At 39.1% G+C, this 21084-nt stretch overlaps 1 protein-coding gene across 1 annotated transcript in view; it reads left to right on the forward strand.

The window, feature by feature from the left end:
• LOC128647313 (tyrosine-protein kinase ZAP-70) overlaps positions 1-21084 on the forward strand; it is a 55770-nt gene that overhangs the window by 10143 nt on the left and 24543 nt on the right. Inside the window, exon 4 of the mRNA XM_053700097.1 lies at positions 5654-5735. Within this exon, the coding sequence (XP_053556072.1) occupies positions 5654-5735 (82 nt within the window). The remainder of the gene's footprint in view (positions 1-5653; positions 5736-21084) is intronic.

Raw genomic sequence — 21084 nt, forward strand, 5'->3', positions numbered from 1 at the left:
AATGCAGGAGTAGGTCATTTGTTATCAGGCAGTCTGAAGGTTAACACTGTGTAGACAGTCTTTGCAGAGTATGCAACAGGTAATGAGGCAGTTTGAGGGTTAACACTGAGTAGACAGTCTTTGTAGAGTATGCAACAGGTAATCAGGCAGTTTGAGGGTAAACACTGTGTAGTCAGAACTTGCAGAGATAGCAACAGGTAAGCTGGTAGTTTGAAGGTTAACACAGATTAATCAGTACTTGTTGAGATTGGCAACAGGATATCAAGCAGTTTGAAGGTTTACACTGAATAATTGTATTTGCAGAGTTTGGAAACAGGTAAACATGCAGATTGAAGGTTTCACAGAAATAACAGTATTTGAATAGTTTGGCAGTACACAGAGTAGTCTGAATATGCAGGGTTTGAAGCAGGTAAACAGGAAGTTTGAAAGTTTCACAAAACAAACAGTACTTGCATTGTTTGGAGACAGGTAATCAGGAGGTTGAAGGTTAATCCAGCATAGTAAATCCTTGAAGAGATTGGCAACAGAAAAGCAGCAGTTAGAGAGATTCCTCAGTGAAATCCTATCAGAAGCCACAAAGTTAACAAACAAACTGGCACTGGAGAAACAGGAAGCCAAGAATAAAAAGCCTGGTTGTGACATCATCAGGAAGGGGTGGCTCAGACACCTGTCAATCAAGCACACAGAGAGGACTGCAGAGCTTCCCAGCAGCTGAGCGTGACACCATGATAGATTAGATATTATGGTTTAGGAGGAATAATGATCTTCAGGACCCTACCAATTTGCTTCCCAAAAGGCAAGAATGTGTGGACAAGTCCACCAGATATGTAAAAGAGTTCCCTCCTCTCCAAAGCCTCCCCAGCACCCATTTGTGTTTGGATATATTTTCTTTGTGCTATGGAGGGGGGGGGGGGATCAGGTACCAACGGCTTAGGAATTTGTAGTGCACTTCCTGTATCTTGACCAATACAGAGGATTTCCTTGCTTTTTCGAAAATTTGTAACTAGTCTTTGGTCTCAAGCTCTTGACCCAAATCCTGATGCCACTGTTGTATGAATGATGGGAGGGCTGATTCCCGTTGTACAATCAGGAGTTTGTAAAGTAGTGATATTAAGTGGCCCGGAGTCTGGGTCGCAGCACACAAGTTTTCAAAGGGTGTCTTCTGTCTTTCTAGTGAGGGCTTGTTTTTGTCTGTGGCATAATAATGAGTGAGCTGTGCTACTCGAAACCAGGAGGTAAATGTCTGGCTATCCCATTTAACCAGCTCTACCTTTTTATTTTCCCTTGGTGGAGAATGTTGGATATGGATGTGTCTGACAAAGAATTTGAGTGTTCGGGTATGTGTGGACCACACTCCATCCCTATATCTGGGTTTTCTCTTATAGGTATCAAGGGTGATTGGGGAGTGGAGATGTGGCTTCCTAGACAAATTATTTTGTCCCACTCCAGAAACACTTCATCAATCAGAGGATATTTTCTGATAAACCTAGGACACCCAGGCTAGGGTTCGAACATTTCCTCTTCTGAGTATCTCATTGTCAAATTAAACCCAAGCTTTATTGGATGGGCAGTGGCACCACTCAACTAATCTCTGTAAACATATGGCTTTGCTGTATTTGTCTAGATGAGAAACACCTACTCCACCCCTATCTCTAGGAGGTAGCTAGTTCTCCGTCTAATTCTAGGTGGTAGACCATTCCAAATGTATGATTCCATGGCCGTCTGTATTTGGTGTAAGTATTGAAAGGTTGCAGGGAAGGGAATGGTCTGCAGGATATAGAGGACTCTGGGTAAAACATTCATTTTAATGACGTTTATGTGTCCCATGCAAGAGATAGTCTTATTTTTCCAGTTAGTCATGTCCCGTAGGACCTCATCTCTGAGTTGCTTATAGTTGTATTTAACCAAGTCCTTAACCATGGGTTTGAGGGTGATACCTAAATAATTCAGGGATTGCAATGCAATTTTTAGGGGGAAGGTTTGTTGAAGTTAACATTCAATACTTCCGATTTTGATGGATTAAGGAGGAATTTTGAGGTGGAAGTCATTTACATTAATAGAAACTATCTCTACTGATAGATTTTTCATGTGACTTTGTGAGGGGGCCATTGTGAGGGAAAAAAAGGGGGGGTAGTGTGGAAGAGGGGAAGGTTAGAGTGAAGTGGTGGGAAGAAGAATAAGAAAGAAGAGGTGGAAGTGGTAGTGTAGTCTGTAGAGGAAATGGAAAGGTGTTTTAGAAAGTGGAGGAGTTAGTGAGTGGTTGAACTGTATATTAACAGTTTTTGTATTCCAACTGAGAGTGTTCAGATCTCAGGGGAGGATAGTATGAGAAACAAATATGCAATTTGCATCAATTACATTCAGTGTACAATGGGCAAAACAGTATTTCACAAATATACAAATAACAAAACCAAGGGTAGCAACTCCAGTGCTTTCACTTGTGTAGAAAGTTAATTATATTTTAATTTTTTTAGTTTGTGCAATCTAAAGTTAAACAGTGTGCCTATATTCACTATAACGTATAGCTCAGGTGTTAACTTGAGTAAGAAACTAAAAACCTTAGTGCAGAGAAACACATAGTTAAAGTGAAGGTCAAGTTTGATGAATTAGTGTCCGGTTTTTAATAATCCTATTAAAAACAAGGGCACTTTAATTCATCAAAATTGACATTTCACTTATTTTCTTCAAAAACTTACCTTTTAATCCTGGTAGCCACTCCAGCGATTCCCCCGGCCGTCTGAAGCCTCTGTAGATGTTAGAAATGATGAATCCGGCTTCCTCCAATCACAGCTTCCCCCCCCCGGGGAATCTTGGCCTGATGCAACGCCGTAATTGAAGGATGCCGGACTCATCATTTTGGACCCGGAAAGACGGCTTGCAATGGGCGGAGGAAGTGCTGGAGCGGCTGCCAGGATTAAAAGGTAAGTTTTTGAAGAAAACGAGTGACATGTCAATTTTGATGAATTAAAGTGCCCTTGTTTTGAATAGGATTATTAAAAAATGGGCACTAATTCATCAAAATTGACCTTCACTTTAAGAGTAGAGGGGTATGGGGCATCTTGCCCCTTGTCCATCATATGGATATAAAAAGATGTTGGTGTGCTAGTTGAGCTCTTTTATGTGAATTAACTAAACGTTGGCTTGAGGCATAGTTCTAGACTACTGAGATGGCAAAGCCAGTTAAATGTAAAATTTCAGGTGAAAGACAAACAAATCATAACATTGAACTTCAGCTTAGCTGAGCTATCGTCTGCTGGTTCCTGTAACAACTGAGCTGGAGTTATTTGAAGGCCAAACGTCTCGGCAGCCCTTCTACAATGATGCAGAGTGTAACTGGGCAGAGTCGCATCAGCGCTGTATTTAATCAGGCGAGTTCTCATTAATGGTGGGGACAGCCCTGGATGGCTCAACCCTATCACTTATTGCAGATGGTGGTGGCCTAATCTGTGTGTCCAGGGTCTGGTTGAATGAGAGCAAGTCTGTGTGTGACCTGAAGACTGCTGTTGTATTGTCTTAAGTGGCTATGATGCTTGTGGGGAACCCCCATTTGTAGGGGATGTTTTGTTCCTTCAATATAGATGTGATGAAGCGCAAGTTTCTACTTTTTTGGAGAGTGGTCGGACATAGGTTGGAGAGCACTTGTATTTCTGTGCTTTCGTCTACCAGTGTTTTTTTTGGTTCTTGCATGTTTGAGAATGTCCTCTTTATTTTTGAAAGATAGTAGTTTTATAATGACCTCTCTCGGCGGTGGTCTAATAGGTGGTTTGGGGCGCAGTGCTCTATAAGCTCGATCTATTTGGCCATCTGGAGCTGAGGGGGAGCTTTTGTTGGGTCTAAACAGGTCTTGGATGTACTTATGTAGTGCAGGGGGGTTTACAGTTTCAGGGATACCTCACAGCCTCATATTATTCCTACTACTCCTGTTCTGCATGTCTATGCGCTCCATGAAGTTCTGTACCACCACCTCCTGTGATTGCATACAACTTGACTGTGTTGTAAGTCAGAGCATAGAATTTCTTGCTTTTCCTCCATCTGAGTGACCCTCTGATCAACTGCCAGTATATCCTTTTTTAATTCTCCAAACATGGTTTTTACGTCAAGCATTGCTTCCCTGATATTTTCCTTAGAAGACAGGTGTTTGAGATCATATTTTGTGATATAATTAGGATGGGCAGTTTCTGCATTGGGAAACTGTGCTGAGACTGTTTGTTTACTGCTTTCCTGTGGGTCTTTATTAGTGCTGGAGGTTAGGTCTGGTGAGATGAGGTAGTTATTTTATGTTGAAAGACAGATTGCCTTTAGATGGCCTGGGGGTCCTTTTATTGGACATTACAGGCATGTAACCTCTTTCAAGGGATCAGACCGCTAATGTTAGAGAGATATGTGACAGCAGTAAAAGGTTTAATGTGTTACCAGATGGTGTATAAGTGGTGGGTCTTTGACACTCCTGTGGTACTTTATAAATCACTTTAAGCAGGGTGACCAAGGATACCTAAGGACAATATGCTGGCGCTATGTGAAAAAGTCCAGGTTCAGACCAAACTGGTGTAGCTGCGACACTTCAGTCCATAATGTGTTCAGGGTCGTGATTATAAAGTCAGTGCCTGTATCAGTTGTCTCCTAAATCGCTCCAGTCCCCTACTTGCTTCTGCTATTGGTGGATGAGGGATCGTGGGCTTATCAGCCAACAATTACCTATGGGTGCTGCGGATGAGTTCCTGTGTAGTCAGGGCCTTTTTAAGTTCTCCAGTGAGTCTTGTGGTGTGTTAATATACCTTGGGTTGTTGTGCAGGCCTTCTGGGCAGGCCAAACGAGAGGACTTATGAAGGTTTTTGTTGTGGCATTGGGGGAAGGCCCTTCAAGCGTCTCCACTAGTTGCAGTTGTGGCCAAGAGGTGGGTAGAAAACCTCTGCGAGGCGTGCGTCATGGCTCCATGCGTAGTCCTGACCACGATTGCTATTAAAAGCTGCAATGCTATTCGCTCTTGTGGGTTTTAAGGCTCAAATGCCAATAAGGCCAATCCACCAAGGTGTGTGGGGTATTTGTTTGTGCGATTGCCCTCAGACTCAACCTGCTACAGTTGCTGCCAGGCCTCAGGTGCTTCATGCAGCTATAATGAAGCATTGGATCTTTGGATGTCCGATAGAATTGTATCTTGCCAGACTCTAGGACACTATTGGCACAATAATTTTAATATTTGGTAAAAGATAATTGCACAAAACTAGATGTGTGAACACTTTGGGTTTCAGAGCTCGGTCAATGTGCAGTCATCTGCCAGTGTGGCTAAGCTCTGCCCCCATGTTTATTTATTTTTTTATAATCACCTATAGAATGGTGAACTTATATTTAAAAAGGATAAAAATAATAATACCTAGTGCTGCCCACTGCTGGTTCTATATGATTATGCAATGTGCTCCCCAGAATGCTATCATGGATTATATTAGTGTTAACTGAAAAAATAAAATCTCCCATTATAAAAAAAGAGTTCCTTTTTACTTTATTGTGACGTTGAACACTGGCAAAAAAATATCCATAGAAAAACTATATAAAATTGATTAAATAAGCATTTGAATACTGTGTCTCTTTAAGATAATATGACTGAATATATTTTCTTGTTTTCTGATGTCTTTTTTTCCCTTTATATTGTCCTAAGCTTGTGGAGTACTTGAAACTCAAAAATGATGGACTAGTAACTGTATTAAAAGAGGTCTGTCCAAATGCCAACACACCAATGGGTAAGTTTAAACAATCTTGTATGTTGTACTGAAAAAAGACTCCATAAGCTAAACTGCACTTTCAAAACAGATTGAATGCAAATTATATGATACAGATGATTATACATTTTTGACTGGTATTAATTAATAGTTAAGTATACCTGCAGTCCACTAGTTATTCTTGGATAATAATAAATTCTACCTTAAAGTGATAGTAAACTTTCCCGGAATGTTGGTGATAATTTAGATGGAGTTTATTTAATCAGTTGTAATGAAGATGTGCTATAACTTACTTATAAATATAGATTTAAATTGAAATACCCTGTGCTTTACCGCCCACTTCAAAAGTCAATGTTTCTGTGAGCTAAAGGCTTACAGCTAGATTACGAGTTTGGCGTTATGAGTGAAAAAGCAGCGTTATGCTTCATAACGCTGCTTTTTCCCTAACGCTGCTATTACAAGTCTTGTAGGTATAGGTGTACCTCACACCTTTTTGGCCGTCACGCAACGTCAGTACCGCACTTTTTAAAAAGTTCTATTTCAATGGGACTTCCATAGCGCCAGTATTATGAGTTTGCCTGGGAGGCCAAAAAGTGAGCGGTACACCCTATACTGACAAGATCCATACCGCCATCTAAAGTCAATAGTTATGAGTTTTACATTACAAATCTGTAGCATAAAACTCATAGCTAAAGTGTTAAAAAGTACACTAACACCCATAAACTACCTATTAACCCCTAAACCGAGGACCTCCCGCATCGCAAACACTATAATATACTTATTACCCCTAATCTGCCGTTTCGGACTTCGCTGCCATTATTAAAATTTAATAACCCCTATTCCGCCGCTCCCCGACATTGTCATCACTATAATAAACCTGTCAACCCCTAAACCGCAGCCCTCCCACATCGCAAACACTATTAAATATTATTAACCCCTAATCTGCCGTCCGTCCACACCGCCGCTTTAATAAACCTATTAACCACTAAACAGCAAGCCCCTCACAACGAAATATACTAAATTAAATCATTAACCCCTAAACCTCTGACCTCCCACATCACTAACTCTACATAAATATATTAACACATAATTCTAGTGACAGGATGCATTTTCTGGGAACTCTGACAGAATCCTCACTAAGCCGCCGATATTTGAGACTTCACAGCGATTGCTTTATTAGCACAAACCAAGATATAGCTGCTCCATCTCCTATGGCTATATACCAACTTATTTTAGCTGTTTTAATGAAACCAGAGCTATAGATCAGAAATATAGGGCCTAAGGCGGCAGCCTACCATGATTAGATCGCATACCCCCCCAGCTATACCGGGTTACCAGTGCTGACAGCTAACATCTATTTTACTGAGCATTTATTTTACAACACCGGATAAGGCAACTTTCGAGCATCAAGCCAACAGACTAATAAATTGGAATCTTTTACCTCCTTTACAAATGGAGAGTACCAATATTGCGACCGCGTGGGAGAGCACTTCATTGCAAGCACTGGACCAATGCTTTTCCAAGCTAGAGCGTCTACTGTACAACATCTACCAAAAATATCTGCCTAGAGCTTTCAAAGATTATGCTGAACCCTTAGCACAGAAATTGCCTGAAAAGGAATTTAGATCGGACTCATCAAACGACAAAACAAATGGGTACCAGAATATGCAGCAGGCTCCAGAAAAAACGCTTTCCTCCCCACGCACTCACTTGGCTATACATAAGGAATGGGGGCTAATTATAGATGCCCAAGATGATCCGCACAACCACCGCACTATGCCTACCAAACAAATATATGTACATCTGGAACATTCAGCCCAATGTCTTGCAATGCCACTCGAATCAGCAAAATACCACCTAATAACTACAGTCTTATCAACGGGCACAAAGAAAACTCTTTTAACTAGCAAACCACAAGTTCTAAAAAGCACAGCGCCATCATCCCCACTGGGAACTTTTTTTACAGATGATAATGGGGACACAAAAACGTACAGCAAAGGCTCGGCAATAATTGGACCCTCACTTATAAACCATCTGACTGTGCTGCACTCTATATACAAGTATCACCAGCCACCATGATACGATACCCTGTGCACTTTTTAGCAGTGACAATGCAGGCGACCACAATTTTTTGAGAATCCTGAATCAACACCATTCGTCTTGTATGTATTTGAAACCCCCATTTCCATATGCAAGATTGAACAATGGGTTTATCACACTTTCATTCGCCTAGATTTAGAGTTCTGTGTTAGCCGTCCAAACCAGCGTTAGGGGGTCCTAACGCTGGTTTTGGCCGCCTGCTGGTATTTAGAGTCAGTCAGGAAAGGGTCTGACTCTAAATCCGATCAGCCAATAGAATGCAAGCTCAATCTGATTGGCTGATTGGATTGAACTTGAATCTGATTGGCTGATTCAATCAGCCAATCAGATTTTTCCTACCTTAATTCCGATTGGCTGATAGAATTCTATCAGCCAATCGGAATTCGAGGGACGCCATCTTGGATGACGTCCCTTAAAGGAACCTTCATTCGTCGTCTAGTCGTCGGGAGAAGAGGATGTTCCGCGCCGGAGGTCTTGAAGATGGAGCCGCTCCTCGTCGGATGGATGAAGATAGAAAATGCTGCTTGGATGACGATGTTTGCCGGTCCGGATGTCCTCTTCTTGGCGGATAGTATGAAGACTTCGGAGCCTCTTCTGGATCTCTTCTTGGCGGATAGGATGAAGACTTCGGAGCCTCTTCTGGACGGATCGGTGATACCCGGCGTGGTGAAGATAAGGTAGGGAGATCTTCAGGAGCTTAGTGTTAGGTTTTTTAAGGGGGGTTTGGGTTAGATTAGGGGTATGTGGGTGGTGGGTTGTAATGTTGGGGGGGGTATTGTATGTTTTTTTACAGGCAAAAGAGCTGTTTTCTTTAGGGCATGCCCCGCAAAATGCCCTTTTAAGGGCTGGTAAGGTAAAAGAGCTGTAAACATTTTTTTTTAGAATAGGGTAGGGCATTTTTTTATTTTGGGGGGCTTTGTTATTTTTTTAGGGGGCTTAGAGTAGGTGTAATTAGTTTAAAATTCTTGTAATCTTTTTTTATTTTTTGTAATTTAGTGGTTTTTTTGTAATTTAGTGTTTGTTTGTTTTTGTAATTTAGTTTAGTTGATTTAATTGTAGATAATTGTAGATAGTTTAGTTAATTAATTTATTGATAGTGTAGTGTTAGGTTTAATTGTAACTTAGGTTAGGATTTATTTTACAGGTAATTTTGTAATTATTTTAACTAGGTAGCTATTAAATAGTTATTAACTATTTAATAGCTATTGTACCTGGTTAAAATAAATACAAAGTTGCCTGTAAAATAAATATTAATCCTAAAATAGCTACAATATAATTATTATTTATATTGTAGCTATATTAGGATTTATTTTACAGGTAAGTATTTAACTTTAAATAGGAATAATTTATTTAATAAGATTTATTTTATTTCACTAGATTTAAATTATATTTAACTTAGGGGGGTGTTAGTGTTAGGGTTAGACTTAGCTTTAGGGGTTAATACATTTATTATAGCAGTGGCGAGGTCCGGTCGGCAGATTAGGGGTTAATACTTGAAGTTAGGGGTCGGCGATGTTAGGGAGGGCAGATTAGGGGTTAATACTATTTATTGTAGGGTTTTTGAGGCGGGAGGCGGCGGTTTAGGGGTTAATACATTTATTATAGTGGCGGCGAGGTCCGGTCGGCCGATTAGGGGTTAATAAGTGTAGGTAAGGTAGCGGCGACGTTGGGGGGGGCAGATTAGGGGTTAATAAATATAATATAGGGGTCGGTGGTGTTAGGGGCAGCAGATTAGGGGTACATAGGTATAAAGTAGGTGGCGGCGGTGTACGGAGCGGCATATTAGGGGTTAATAATAATATGCAGGGGTCAGCGATAGCGGGGGGCGGCAGATTAGGGGTTAATAAGTGTAAGGTTAGGGGTGTTTAGACTCAGGGTTCATGTTAGGGTGTTAGGTGCAGACTTAGGAAGTGTTTCCCCATAGGAAACAATGGGGCTGCGTTAGGAGCTGAACGCTGCTTTTTTGCAGGTGTTAGGTTTTTTTTCAGCTCAAACTGCCCCATTGTTTCCTATGGGGGAATCGTGCACGAGCACGTTTTTGAAGCTGGCCGCGTCCGTAAGCAACGCTGGTATTGAGAGTTGCAGTGGTGGTAAATATGCCTGTACGCTCCCTTTTTGGAGCCTAACGCAGCCCTTCAGAGAACTCTAAATACCAGCGTTGTTTAAAAGGTGCGGGGGGAAAAAACACGCGTAGCTAACGCACCCCTTCTAACGCAAAACTCTAAATCTAGGCGTTAGTTTGTTAATTTTACTCTGTTAAAACATGGGACTTTTATTTACAGCCCCACTGAATCATCTAAAATTCACATAACGAATATATGCCCACAGGACAGTATCCTGATGACAAAGTTCACCGGGCTGGCTTGAGTTTGTATTTCTTATTCACTACACAGACCTTGGAGGCTTCCAAGTTTATTGTTTAAAATGTACTATATGGTTTAAGATGTCTGGTTGGTTCAGTTATGCTATTTTATATTGGTATTCCACTTGAGTCCTTTTCTTTTACATCAAAGAGTGCTTGAATAAGGGATTCTCTTTTTGCACGAGAGGGCGACATAGTTTACTTCTATATGTTTAAACTTAGCTAGGATGTTCTTCTAGGAGTATAATACAGTTCCACATTGTTATTTTTTCTCTAGTATGTAATCTTAATGTTTAGCTCTATCCAGAGATATATTATGTTTTTTCATACCACTTAGTGTGTAGGATCTATAAGAAATACAAGAACGCATACACAATTGGGGCTATATAATATATTATTGTTGTTTTCCTCTTTTAATTCCCTGCTCTTGTATTGCGGCCAGCATCCGGGGCTGTAGATGAGAGCTTAACATTGCTCTTTATGCATAATTCATTATTCAGCAATGTAGACAGGAGTCCAGCACAACCAGCAACACTGTGCCTGCTGCAAGGAGGGAGACATTTCCCCAGTAGTCCAGAAAATGCAAAGAAGGAGCAGCACCAGTTGCAAAACTTTTATTAGGACAAGAGAACAAACAGACACAACGTTTTGGGGCTCACCCCTTAATCATGTGTATAACATCTTATGTTCACCTTCACTTCCTTTATACCCTCCAGGTGTATACATTCACAGGTGTATCAAATATCTGTCAGTACCAAATACTACCACCTACTGGTGGGCAAATGTAATTACCTCTCCTTATACATAATGATATATATACAAAACCTACCATTTATGATACAAGTTAAAAACTGAATAAGATTGAGCAAAAATTCAAGTTTTAAGTCTTACAAATAAAAATCTCTTAATTATCTTAATCGAGCAAATACATGGCTGGCTAGGGAATATAAGTTACAAAAACAAGGACCAATCTAGGTCACTGTTCAAACCCCTAGGGTGTAGGGTATCTAGCTTGAAAATCCAGAAAGCCTTCTGTCTCTTAAGAATAAGCTCTCTATTGCCCCCTCTCCTAGGTCTCTCCACTCTCCCATATGAAACAAGCTGGGAGATTTGATGTCCTGCCTTTACAAAATGATTAGAGATGGGGGCCTCCTCATTCCCTCTTCTAATGTTAGACTTGTGTTGGCTCATACACTCTCTAGCTTTTCTAGTGGACTCTCCATGTAAAAAACCCCACAGGGGCACTTAATTAGATACATAATAAAATCTGAGTTACATGTGTAATAATCTTTGATATCAAATTTCACCCCCATATGTGGATGTACGAATTGGCGGCCCTTTATCATATTACTACAGCTGAAACAGCCCAGACAAGGGTAACAACCCTTATTTTTACTAGTAATATACCCTGTCCTACTAGACTTAGCACTGTCCACATCACTTCTAATGAGGCAGTATCTTAAAGACAATGCCCTCCTATAGGCAGTCATGGGTATCTCCTTGAACTTTGTAACTAGAGGATTACATTCCCTCAGGATATACCAGTGCTTCTTGATGATGTTTTGTATGAGTTGACTCTGTTTATTGTATTGTATCACAAAGACCAGAGGTCCTTGTTCTTATTCCTTTGGCCTATAACCTTAGTGTCATTTAACAATTTATCCCTATCCAATGCCAAAACCTTAGCCATGTTGCTCTCTATTAGTTCCTTAGGGTAACCCCTATTCACAAACAATTTACCTATTTCCCTAAGTCTCTCTTCCACCAGAATAGGATCAGAAACAATCCTTTTCACTCTCAGAAACTGGCTATAGGGTAGAGAGTTCAATAGGGAGATATGAGGAGCACTATCAAAACTAGCCAAATTTTTGCGATCAATTGTTTTTTTATAAAGATCTGCACAAAGCAGATTATACCTCTTAAAGACAGAGGTATCCAAAAAATCAATCTGTGACTTGCTAAAAGTGATTTTAAATTTAATAGATCTAGTAGACCCATTTAAGCCAGCCACAAACTCAAGAAGGGTCCCAATGTCGCTCTCCCACATGCAAAGAATATAATTCCGATTATCCTAGCTTGTGAAGGTATAATCTAGATTTTATTAAAGACACAGAGACGAGTATTTTGCATATCTTTCTTTATACTACTCAATGCAGCCTTTTAAAGTAATGATACAGAAGTGAATAAAAACATTAAAACAATACAGATAAAACATGTAGAACATAAGTAGCCAATGAAATGGGTACTTTAGAGAAAACAGAAAAAATTGACCAATAGGATGTATCATAGCTCCCATAAACTGTCCAATACGAGCCCCAACTTCCTCTTTCTTGCTTGAAGCTGAAGATCCAGAGATTACAAACAACAGAAACCAGTTCCAATATGAAAACGAGAACCAACAGAAAAATAGCAATCCAAAAGGACTTGAGGAGACTTCTTTTAAATCCAAAACTTTGAGGTGAAGCAGAAAACCAGGATTCTTTGAACTTGGAGAAGAACTTCTGAGGATTTGAAGGGATTGATTGTAGAGACGAATGAAGAGGGATGAAACCACTTTTCAATAAGTCTTCATGATTAGTTGGTAACTGAAACCAAACATAATGTTAATAATGATAAAACAACAAATGGGAGGGTACATGTAGAGGTGGGAAAATACTCGTCTCTGTGTCTTTAATAAAATCTAGATTATACCTTCACAAGCTAGGATAATCGGAATTTTATTACAAGCACAGAGACTCCTATTTTGCAAGTTTAAAGCAAATATTAAATAAGTAAATTGTTAGCTGGATGAAGAATGGGTTTGAAATAAAACTGTTTGAAAATAGAGTCCGAGGACCAATCTGCAGAAAATAAAATTTGTTGTAAAGGAGCCGCTTTGAGAAAGGCTTTAGAAGCAGCGGAACCTCTAACAGAGTGAGCAGAAAATATTGAAATATCAATACCTGCTTCTTTCATAACCCACTTCACCCAGCGTGAAATAGAAGTATTAGAGACAGGAGAATGAGGAGGAACAAAAGAAATAAAGAGTTGATTAGAAGATGAAGATCTGAAAGGAAAAGTTCTAGATTCATATTCTTTGAGACATTTAACCACACAAAGGGAAGGTTCAGAAGGTAAAAAAGGATAGAAAATAGAAGAAGAAAAAGTTTTTGTTCTTCTAGATAAGAAAAATGTAACTCCTTCAGGAGAAAAAACTTTAGAATTAAAGTCCAAAGCACCAACATCAGAAACCCTACGAAAAGAAATGAGACATAATAAGGTAGCTAATTTAGCAGAAAGTTGTTTTAGGGAAAGAAGGTTATTGGAAGGCCAAGATTTAAAAAGAGAGAAAAAAATTTCCACGTCCCAGAAAGAATTGTATTTGGGAGTAGGAGGACGTTTAAGTCTAATGGCTTTTAAAAGTCTACAAATGAGAGGATGTTGACCGATAGGAAAATTATTCAATAAAGTGTGTTTAGCCGAAATAGCAGATCTATATAAATTAATAGATCTGTAGGCTAAACCCGATTCAAAAAGGGAGGACAAGAAATTGATAATATGATTTAAATCAGCTGAAAGGGGATCCAAGTTCCTAGCCAAGCACCAGCGAGACCATTTTGTCCATGCGTAAAAATAAGATTTCCGGGTGCCTGGGGCCCAAGATTCTTGCATGAGAGATTTAGCTCCTTCAGAAAGTCCTTCGAGAGGGCAGGAATCCCCGAAATTGACCAAGCAATGAGACGGAGAGAATCTTGAAGAATGAGTTCGTGAAAATCTCCTTCTGGGTTGGACAGTAAATGAGGAAGATGAGGAAGGAGAATGGGAAGTTTGAATGACATTTCCAGAAGAGAAGGGTACCACGGTTGAGTTGGCCAAAGTGGAGTTACTATCAGGAGAGAAATTTTGTCCCTGCGAACTACCGAAATCGTTCTCGAAATCATCGAGAAGGGAGGGAAGGCATATGCTCCCTGAGGAGGCCAGAGTTGGAGAAAGGCGTCTATTGCAGCTGCTTCTGGATCCGGTCTCCAACTGTAATAAGGAAGAATTTGAAAATTTAGACGAGAAGCAAAGAGATCTAAATTGAAAGGACCTCTGAGATGAGAGAGAGAAAGAAAAACTTTCCTGTCGAGTTTCCAGTTGCTGAAATCCGTCAGAAAACGGGAACCCCAATCCGCAGCGGTGTTTGAAAGACCCGGAATATATTCTGCCTTCACAGAAATATTCCTGTCTAAACACAAGTGAATGAATTCTTTGGTAATATTGGATAGGTCTCTGGATTTCGTACCTCCTAAACGGTTCAGATAACGAACTGCAGAGATATTGTCCATGCGGAGAAGAATGGTAACTGGAGAAGAGTTTTTTACAAAACTCTTGACAGCGAAAGAACCCGCTAACAGTTCTAGACAATTTATATGGAATCTCTTTTCTGAGAGAGACCATTTTCCTCCTGTGATGGAAGGACCGCATCGAGCACCCCAAACGGATCTGCTGGCGTCTGATTCGATGATAAGGTCTGGGGAATTGCCAAAAATAGCTCTCCCATTCCATGCTTCCATGTGAGAGAGCCACCAGGAGAGTTCCTCTTTGGCTTCTGGTGAAAGTTGAATTAAGTGAGAGTATGAGAAACCTTTTTGTAAATGGCAAATTTTTAGTCGTTGTAATTCTCGATAATGTAGAGGAGCAGGAAATATAGCCTGAATAGAGGATGAAAGTAACCCTACTATCCTGGCTATATTCCTGATGGGAACAAATTGAGCTGAGAGGGTACGAGATATTTCTTTCTTGATATTCTTTATTTTGTCTGGAGGTAGACTGAGAGTAGATTTGGAAGTATCTATGGAGAATCCCAGAAAAATTAGAGATTGAGAAGGAGTTAAAACAGATTTCTGTTTGTTTATAATAAAACCTAGATTCTCCAGAAGATGAATGGTAAGGGATAATTGATCTCGTAGAGACAAACAACTTTGGTTCATGATCAGAATGTCGTCTAAGTAAATAATTAGACGGACTCCTCTGAGTCTCAACCAGGCCATAACTGGTTTTAGTAATTTTGTAAATATCCAAGGAGCTGAAGAAAGACCAAAAGGAAGGCAAGTAAAGCTCCACAATTGGTCTTTCCAGGGAAAAGTTAGGAATTTCCGATGTTCCGGGGCAATTGGGACGGTCAAGTAAGCATCTGTGAGGTCTAAACGAACTAACCAATCGTTTTCCCTGAGACAGTCTCTTAACAGATGAATTCCTTCCATTTTGAAATGATGGTAGGAAATAAAGGAGTTTAGTTCTCTTAGGTTTATAACCGGACGAAAATGTCCGTTTTTCTTTTTTATCAGGAAAAGGTTGCTGATGAATAAGTCTTGAGAAAATTCTGTTTTTTGAATAGCCCGTTTTTGAAAAAGATTTAAAACCTCTGATTGAACGAGATTTTGATCCTCTATTGAAAATTGAATGGGACGAGGTCTTAAGATCTGAATAGGAGGGGAGGAAAATTCTATCAGGACACCTTGAACTGATTGAAGTATCCAAGGGTCTGAAGTTATTAAATTCCAATTTTGAACGAAAACAGAGAGTCTGCCACCAACATTTTCTGGGAAAGAAGGAAGAGAAGAAGGAAAAAGTGGACTTACTTGAAGGGGGACGAGATCTTGCTCTGGAACGCTGACCCCTTTGGAACCATGGTCTGGATCGGGATGGAAAGAACTGTGAGGTGGAAGGGTCTTGAAAAGATCGATAGAAGGGCTGTTGAAACTGTTGTTGTTGGAATTGAGGCCTTGTCTGATAGTTTGTGCGGCCAGGAAAGCGACCTCTGCCTTTCCCGGCCCTGTCGGAAAAACTATTAGGATAAAAATTTTTACGAACTGAAGTTCTGACTTTATTAAGATTTGAAAAAGTATTAATATAATTATTGAGGTCTTTAAGGAAAATATCCCCAAAAAGAAGACCATTAACATCAGAGTCAATTTCGTTATTAGCATTGTCACAAATCTTGGGATCAATTTTCCGTAGAATGTTCTTTCTACGTTCTATAATAATTGCTGAATTAGCATTTCCAACAAAAGAGAGGATTCTTTGAACCCATTCTCTAACTAAAAATGGATCAAGAAGGGAATTTTCCAAAACAGCCTGCTCAGAAATTTCAAAAAGTTTGGAAATAGGGCCAACTGAGTCTAAAAGTTTATCCTGGCATGTTTTCCATGCCCGATCCATGCCCTTCTTGACTTTATAGCCAGGGGAGCCAATAAATTTAATAATTTTTGGGTCAATTTCAGGAGTTATACAGGAATTTTTTGGAAGAAGGGGACGAGGGCATTCAGCTCTCATTTTGTTGCGAGAGTCTTTTTTTTTTTTTTTTTTTTTTTTTTTTGAAATTTTAATTGGAAATCAATAAAATTGGCCACATCTAAAGAAGGGCACCATTCGGAGGATCTAGGGTGATGAAGATCATCCGCACAAAATCTTGGGTTACCAAGACAATCAAAAAATTTAGAATTTTCATTTTTTACATATAATAACAATCATATGGAGCAAATTTAAATATAACTTATCTGCAATTGAGCAGCAAAAGAAAGAGGAAGTTGGGGCTCGTATTGGACAGTTTATGGGAGCTATGATACATCCTATTGGTCAATTTTTTCTGTTTTCTCTAAAGTACCCATTTCATTGGCTACTTATGTTCTACATGTTTTATCTGTATTGTTTTAATGTTTTTATTCACTTCTGTATCATTACTTTAAAAGGCTGCATTGAGTAGTATAAAGAAAGATATGCAAAATAGGAGTCTCTGTGCTTGTAATAAAATCGATATAGCCCCGCCAAGTAACGCCATACTGAATAAACAGAGGGTTCTCATACACACATTTTTCCTCAAAGGTATTCATATACATATTGGCTTAATTGGCGGGGACATTGGAACTCATCGCTGTCCCCTGGATTTGCATGAAAAATTGGTCTTGAAAAATGAAATAAACACATTTCAAAATGATATTCAACAATTCCATCAGAAAGGTACATTGCAAATCAGAAAACTTCCCACTTGAGACCAATGTTTGACAAACAGCCCCTATTCGACTAGACTAACAGATAGATGTATATAGACTTACAACATCCATCATGTATAGGATATATTTATCACCTGGGAGCAGTACAGTATTCAACTTCCTCAAAAAATCGCCAGTATCTTTCACAAAAGATTGTACTTCCTCCACAAAAGGACGGAATATCCTATCTAAATATATGGCTATATTTAAGAAAATAGAATCCATGCTGGCCACAATGGGCCACCCTGGGGGTTTATTGGTGCATTTGTGCACTTTGGGTAAAGTGTAAAAACAGGGGTAATACCATCATCCTTGTCTAGAAACTGTTTAGTGTCCTGACTTATAATGCAGTTCTTAAAAGCACAATTCAACACAACCTTAATTTCTCTCTTAACATCAAATTTCGAATCACGAGGTACCTTTAAATATACATTCACATCAGATAGCTGGGATAAGATCTCTCCAATATAATATTCTTTATCTAATATGACGGTAGCTCCGCCCTTGTCAGATTGCTTAGAGATAATATCCTCATTATCTTGCAGAGATCTTATTGCCAACCTCACAGACATGAAAAAAATCTTACATTGTACACCTCTTTTACGGTCTAATTTGTGTAATAGTTTTTTTTACATCAGTCCCAATACTAAACTAGCAAAGGTGTCTTTGCTAGGATTTCCTGTACCAGGTACAAATTTGCTTTTATTTCTTAGACCCAATTCCTTAATGTTCAACAAATCTCCCCCATAGGTAGAATCCTGTAAAGTAACAGTCCCTTATTATCTGCAGAGAAAAACATTTTTAATCTTATAGTGTGAAAAAAACGTAACAAATCTTGTTGTAATTTGAAAAAGGCACAGTCTCTTTCAGTGCAGAATGATAGCCCCATCTCCATAACTGCAATCCCATTCAAATTAATTTCATAGTTAGATATATTTACCACTAATGAAGGTTGTGCTTTGTCTTGGAGGCGGTTTGCCTGGATTGTTTCGGCTGACAGTCCTGTCGTGAGTGCGGACCCTGCTTGTTGCCTCTTCCAACTTTGGTTATACCTCCTTCCCCCATGGTGGCATTGCTGTCGGATTCCCCCTGGGAACACTCAGTCGTGGAGCCGGTTGGGGTGTGCTCTACAGCGCCATGATCCTCTCCCAGCGCTACGTTCACTTGCTTGCAGATCACATGTCCACCTATACACGTGACCGGACTTTTAATCCTCATAGCGGATGAATTTGGAGTGTTTACGTGCTTCCATGATCTTCCTTTGCTCCTCTATAGTACTCTAGGTATCGGTCAAAACCTTATTCGCGGCATCAGTAGTTAGTGAAACTTTGAGCTCCGCCTCCAGCGGGGTCTATTCTTGTTCCTGCACCTCCATCTCTTTCTGAAGACACTTAAAGTGAATGTCAAAAATGCCCGGTTTTTAAAAATTTGATTAAAAACAGGGGCACTTTCATTCATCAAAATTTACATTTCACTCCTGTTGAGAAAAAAACCTTACCTTTTAATCTTCACAGCAGCTCCAGCTTCCTCCGGTTGTTGCAAGCCATTTCTGATGTCAGAAATGATGGATAGGTCTTCCTCCAATCACGGCTTCCCCCCCGGGGGAATCAGTGTCTGATTCAACACTGTGATTTGAGGAAGCCGGATTCCTCATTTTAGACCCAGGAAGAGGCTTTGTGGCGGATGGAGGAAGCTGGAGCTGCTGAAAAGATTAAAAGGTAAGTTTTTTTTTCACAACAGGAGTGAAATGTAAATTTTGGGTAATTAAAGTGCCCCTGTTTTTAATCAAATTTTTAAAAACCGGGCACTTTAGCAACAAAATTGACATTCACTTTAACTGTTAAGGTAATAATATCCAGTGAACACTTATTTAAAACTTTTTCAAATTTTGTGCAATACTCCTTGTTATCCAGCATAACGGTCGGATGAGCATTCATCCTTAAACCCTTAGGGATCCTTTACACCCTATGATAATCGGCTAATGTAGTGGAGTGCAATTCAAAAGATAAGTGTTTTTAAGATAACTTTTCAAATTGTTTAGATGATACTTCCATAGCTGAGACTCTTAGGAAATCCCTAGAGCCCTTAGCTAGAGTATTAATTCTAGTAGCCTCCATTTCACTGTAGACAAATGTAATATCACCCTATACCCTTTCTCTTTAGGCAGTCCTTCCATCTTTAAGCCTGGTGCAAGAGATTCCTAATGTCTACAAAATCAGATAGCAATGTAGACAGGAGTCCAGCACAGGAAGGAGACGTTTCCCCAGTAGTTCAGAAAATGCAAAATAGCAGCAGCACTAGTTGTAAAAGTTTTGCAACTGGTGCAGCTGCCTGCTGCTTCTTTGCATTTTCTGTAATTCATTATACAATAATATATCACAGAAGAAAATGTCTATGCTATGATCCATGCTAGATTATTATACCTATCTTAGTACTTTTCTACTTGATATTTAGGATACTGCTATTTATGTTTTTACTCCCTAACTTTTCCATCTCACTGAAGATTCAAATGAAAAGTTCTACTAGTTCATATTTGTTAGATTAGCTTAATTCATTATATGACCACTAGATGGCCTCAGCTACCTATTAGATTGGGGAAATTTATATAATAGGCAAATTTCTAGACCGTGAGTACTTTATAACCTTTCTGTTTTACTTATAGAGGGTTTCTCCACTTACATAATATTTATATAATAGTAAGGCATTGCCTGCATTCTATTCCATTAAGTCATCCAGGTTTGACCCTTATTTTATATATATTTTTGTTTTGTTTCCTACATCACTTTTATTATAGGCATATAATACTTTCTATTTTTTGTGTTCCATCTTAACTTAAAATTCGGCAAATTTGGGATTCGGATCGATTCAAATTTCCAAATTAAAATAGTGCCGAATCTACCGAATAAATCCGAATTAGTTCGGATTTATTCGGATTTATTCGGTAGATTCGGATGGCCATGGATTACACTAGTATTGTACAGTATATTAGGTTATATCACTCTGCTATGGGTTACACCTAATATACAGTACATAATACTAGTATAATACACAAAACATACCACCTAACACTTACCGAATTTCCGAATCGAACCGAATCCAGCCGAATTTATTCGAATCCGAATGAATCCGAAACGAATCCGAGCCGAATTGATTCAAATTTTTCCGAATTCGAATCCATCCGAACCGAAAATCGAAAAAATCTGAATCGATCCGAACCGAATTTTTTCGCCATGCACATGTCTAGTGGCCCTATTCAGCTTATTTCACTTTTCTGTCTATCTGCCTATAGCTAAAAAAATAACTTTAATCCATTTTTTTAATCTTGTAACTCCATCAAACCAGTTATTTTATTATATACAAAGTCCATGTGTAGAGAAGTTTTCTATATTTTACTTTGAAAATAGAGGTTTATCCCCTTGAGCTCTATTTAATAATCATTAGTGTACTCTGAAATGTATTTATTTATAAAATATTTTACCAGGAAGGATACATTGAGATTTCTCTCGTTTTCAAAAATATGTCCTGGGTCCACAAAACATTGCATTGATACAATAGGGTACAATAAAATACAAAAACAATATTAATACATAATATATGCAAAATTTAACATAGAACAGGTAGGAAATATATAATCAACAATGACAGGTGCATTATGTTTTGAGATATGTAGAGAGGGATCTCTTAAAGGATTTTAGGCTTGGGGAAGGTTTTAAAGTGTGCGAGAGGTCGTTCCATAATTGTGGTGCTCTGTAGGAAATGTGTCTAGGTTGTTCATCCACAATGTTTCTTTATATTCTGTGATGTATAATTGTACAATTGGCTAACTCTTGTTTTGCATGTATGTAACTTATATTTCTGAACCTCAATAATAAAAAAATAAAAAAATTATAATTAA

Source organism: Bombina bombina, chromosome 2 (assembly GCF_027579735.1).
Source record: "Bombina bombina isolate aBomBom1 chromosome 2, aBomBom1.pri, whole genome shotgun sequence".
Taxonomy (NCBI): domain Eukaryota; kingdom Metazoa; phylum Chordata; class Amphibia; order Anura; family Bombinatoridae; genus Bombina; species Bombina bombina.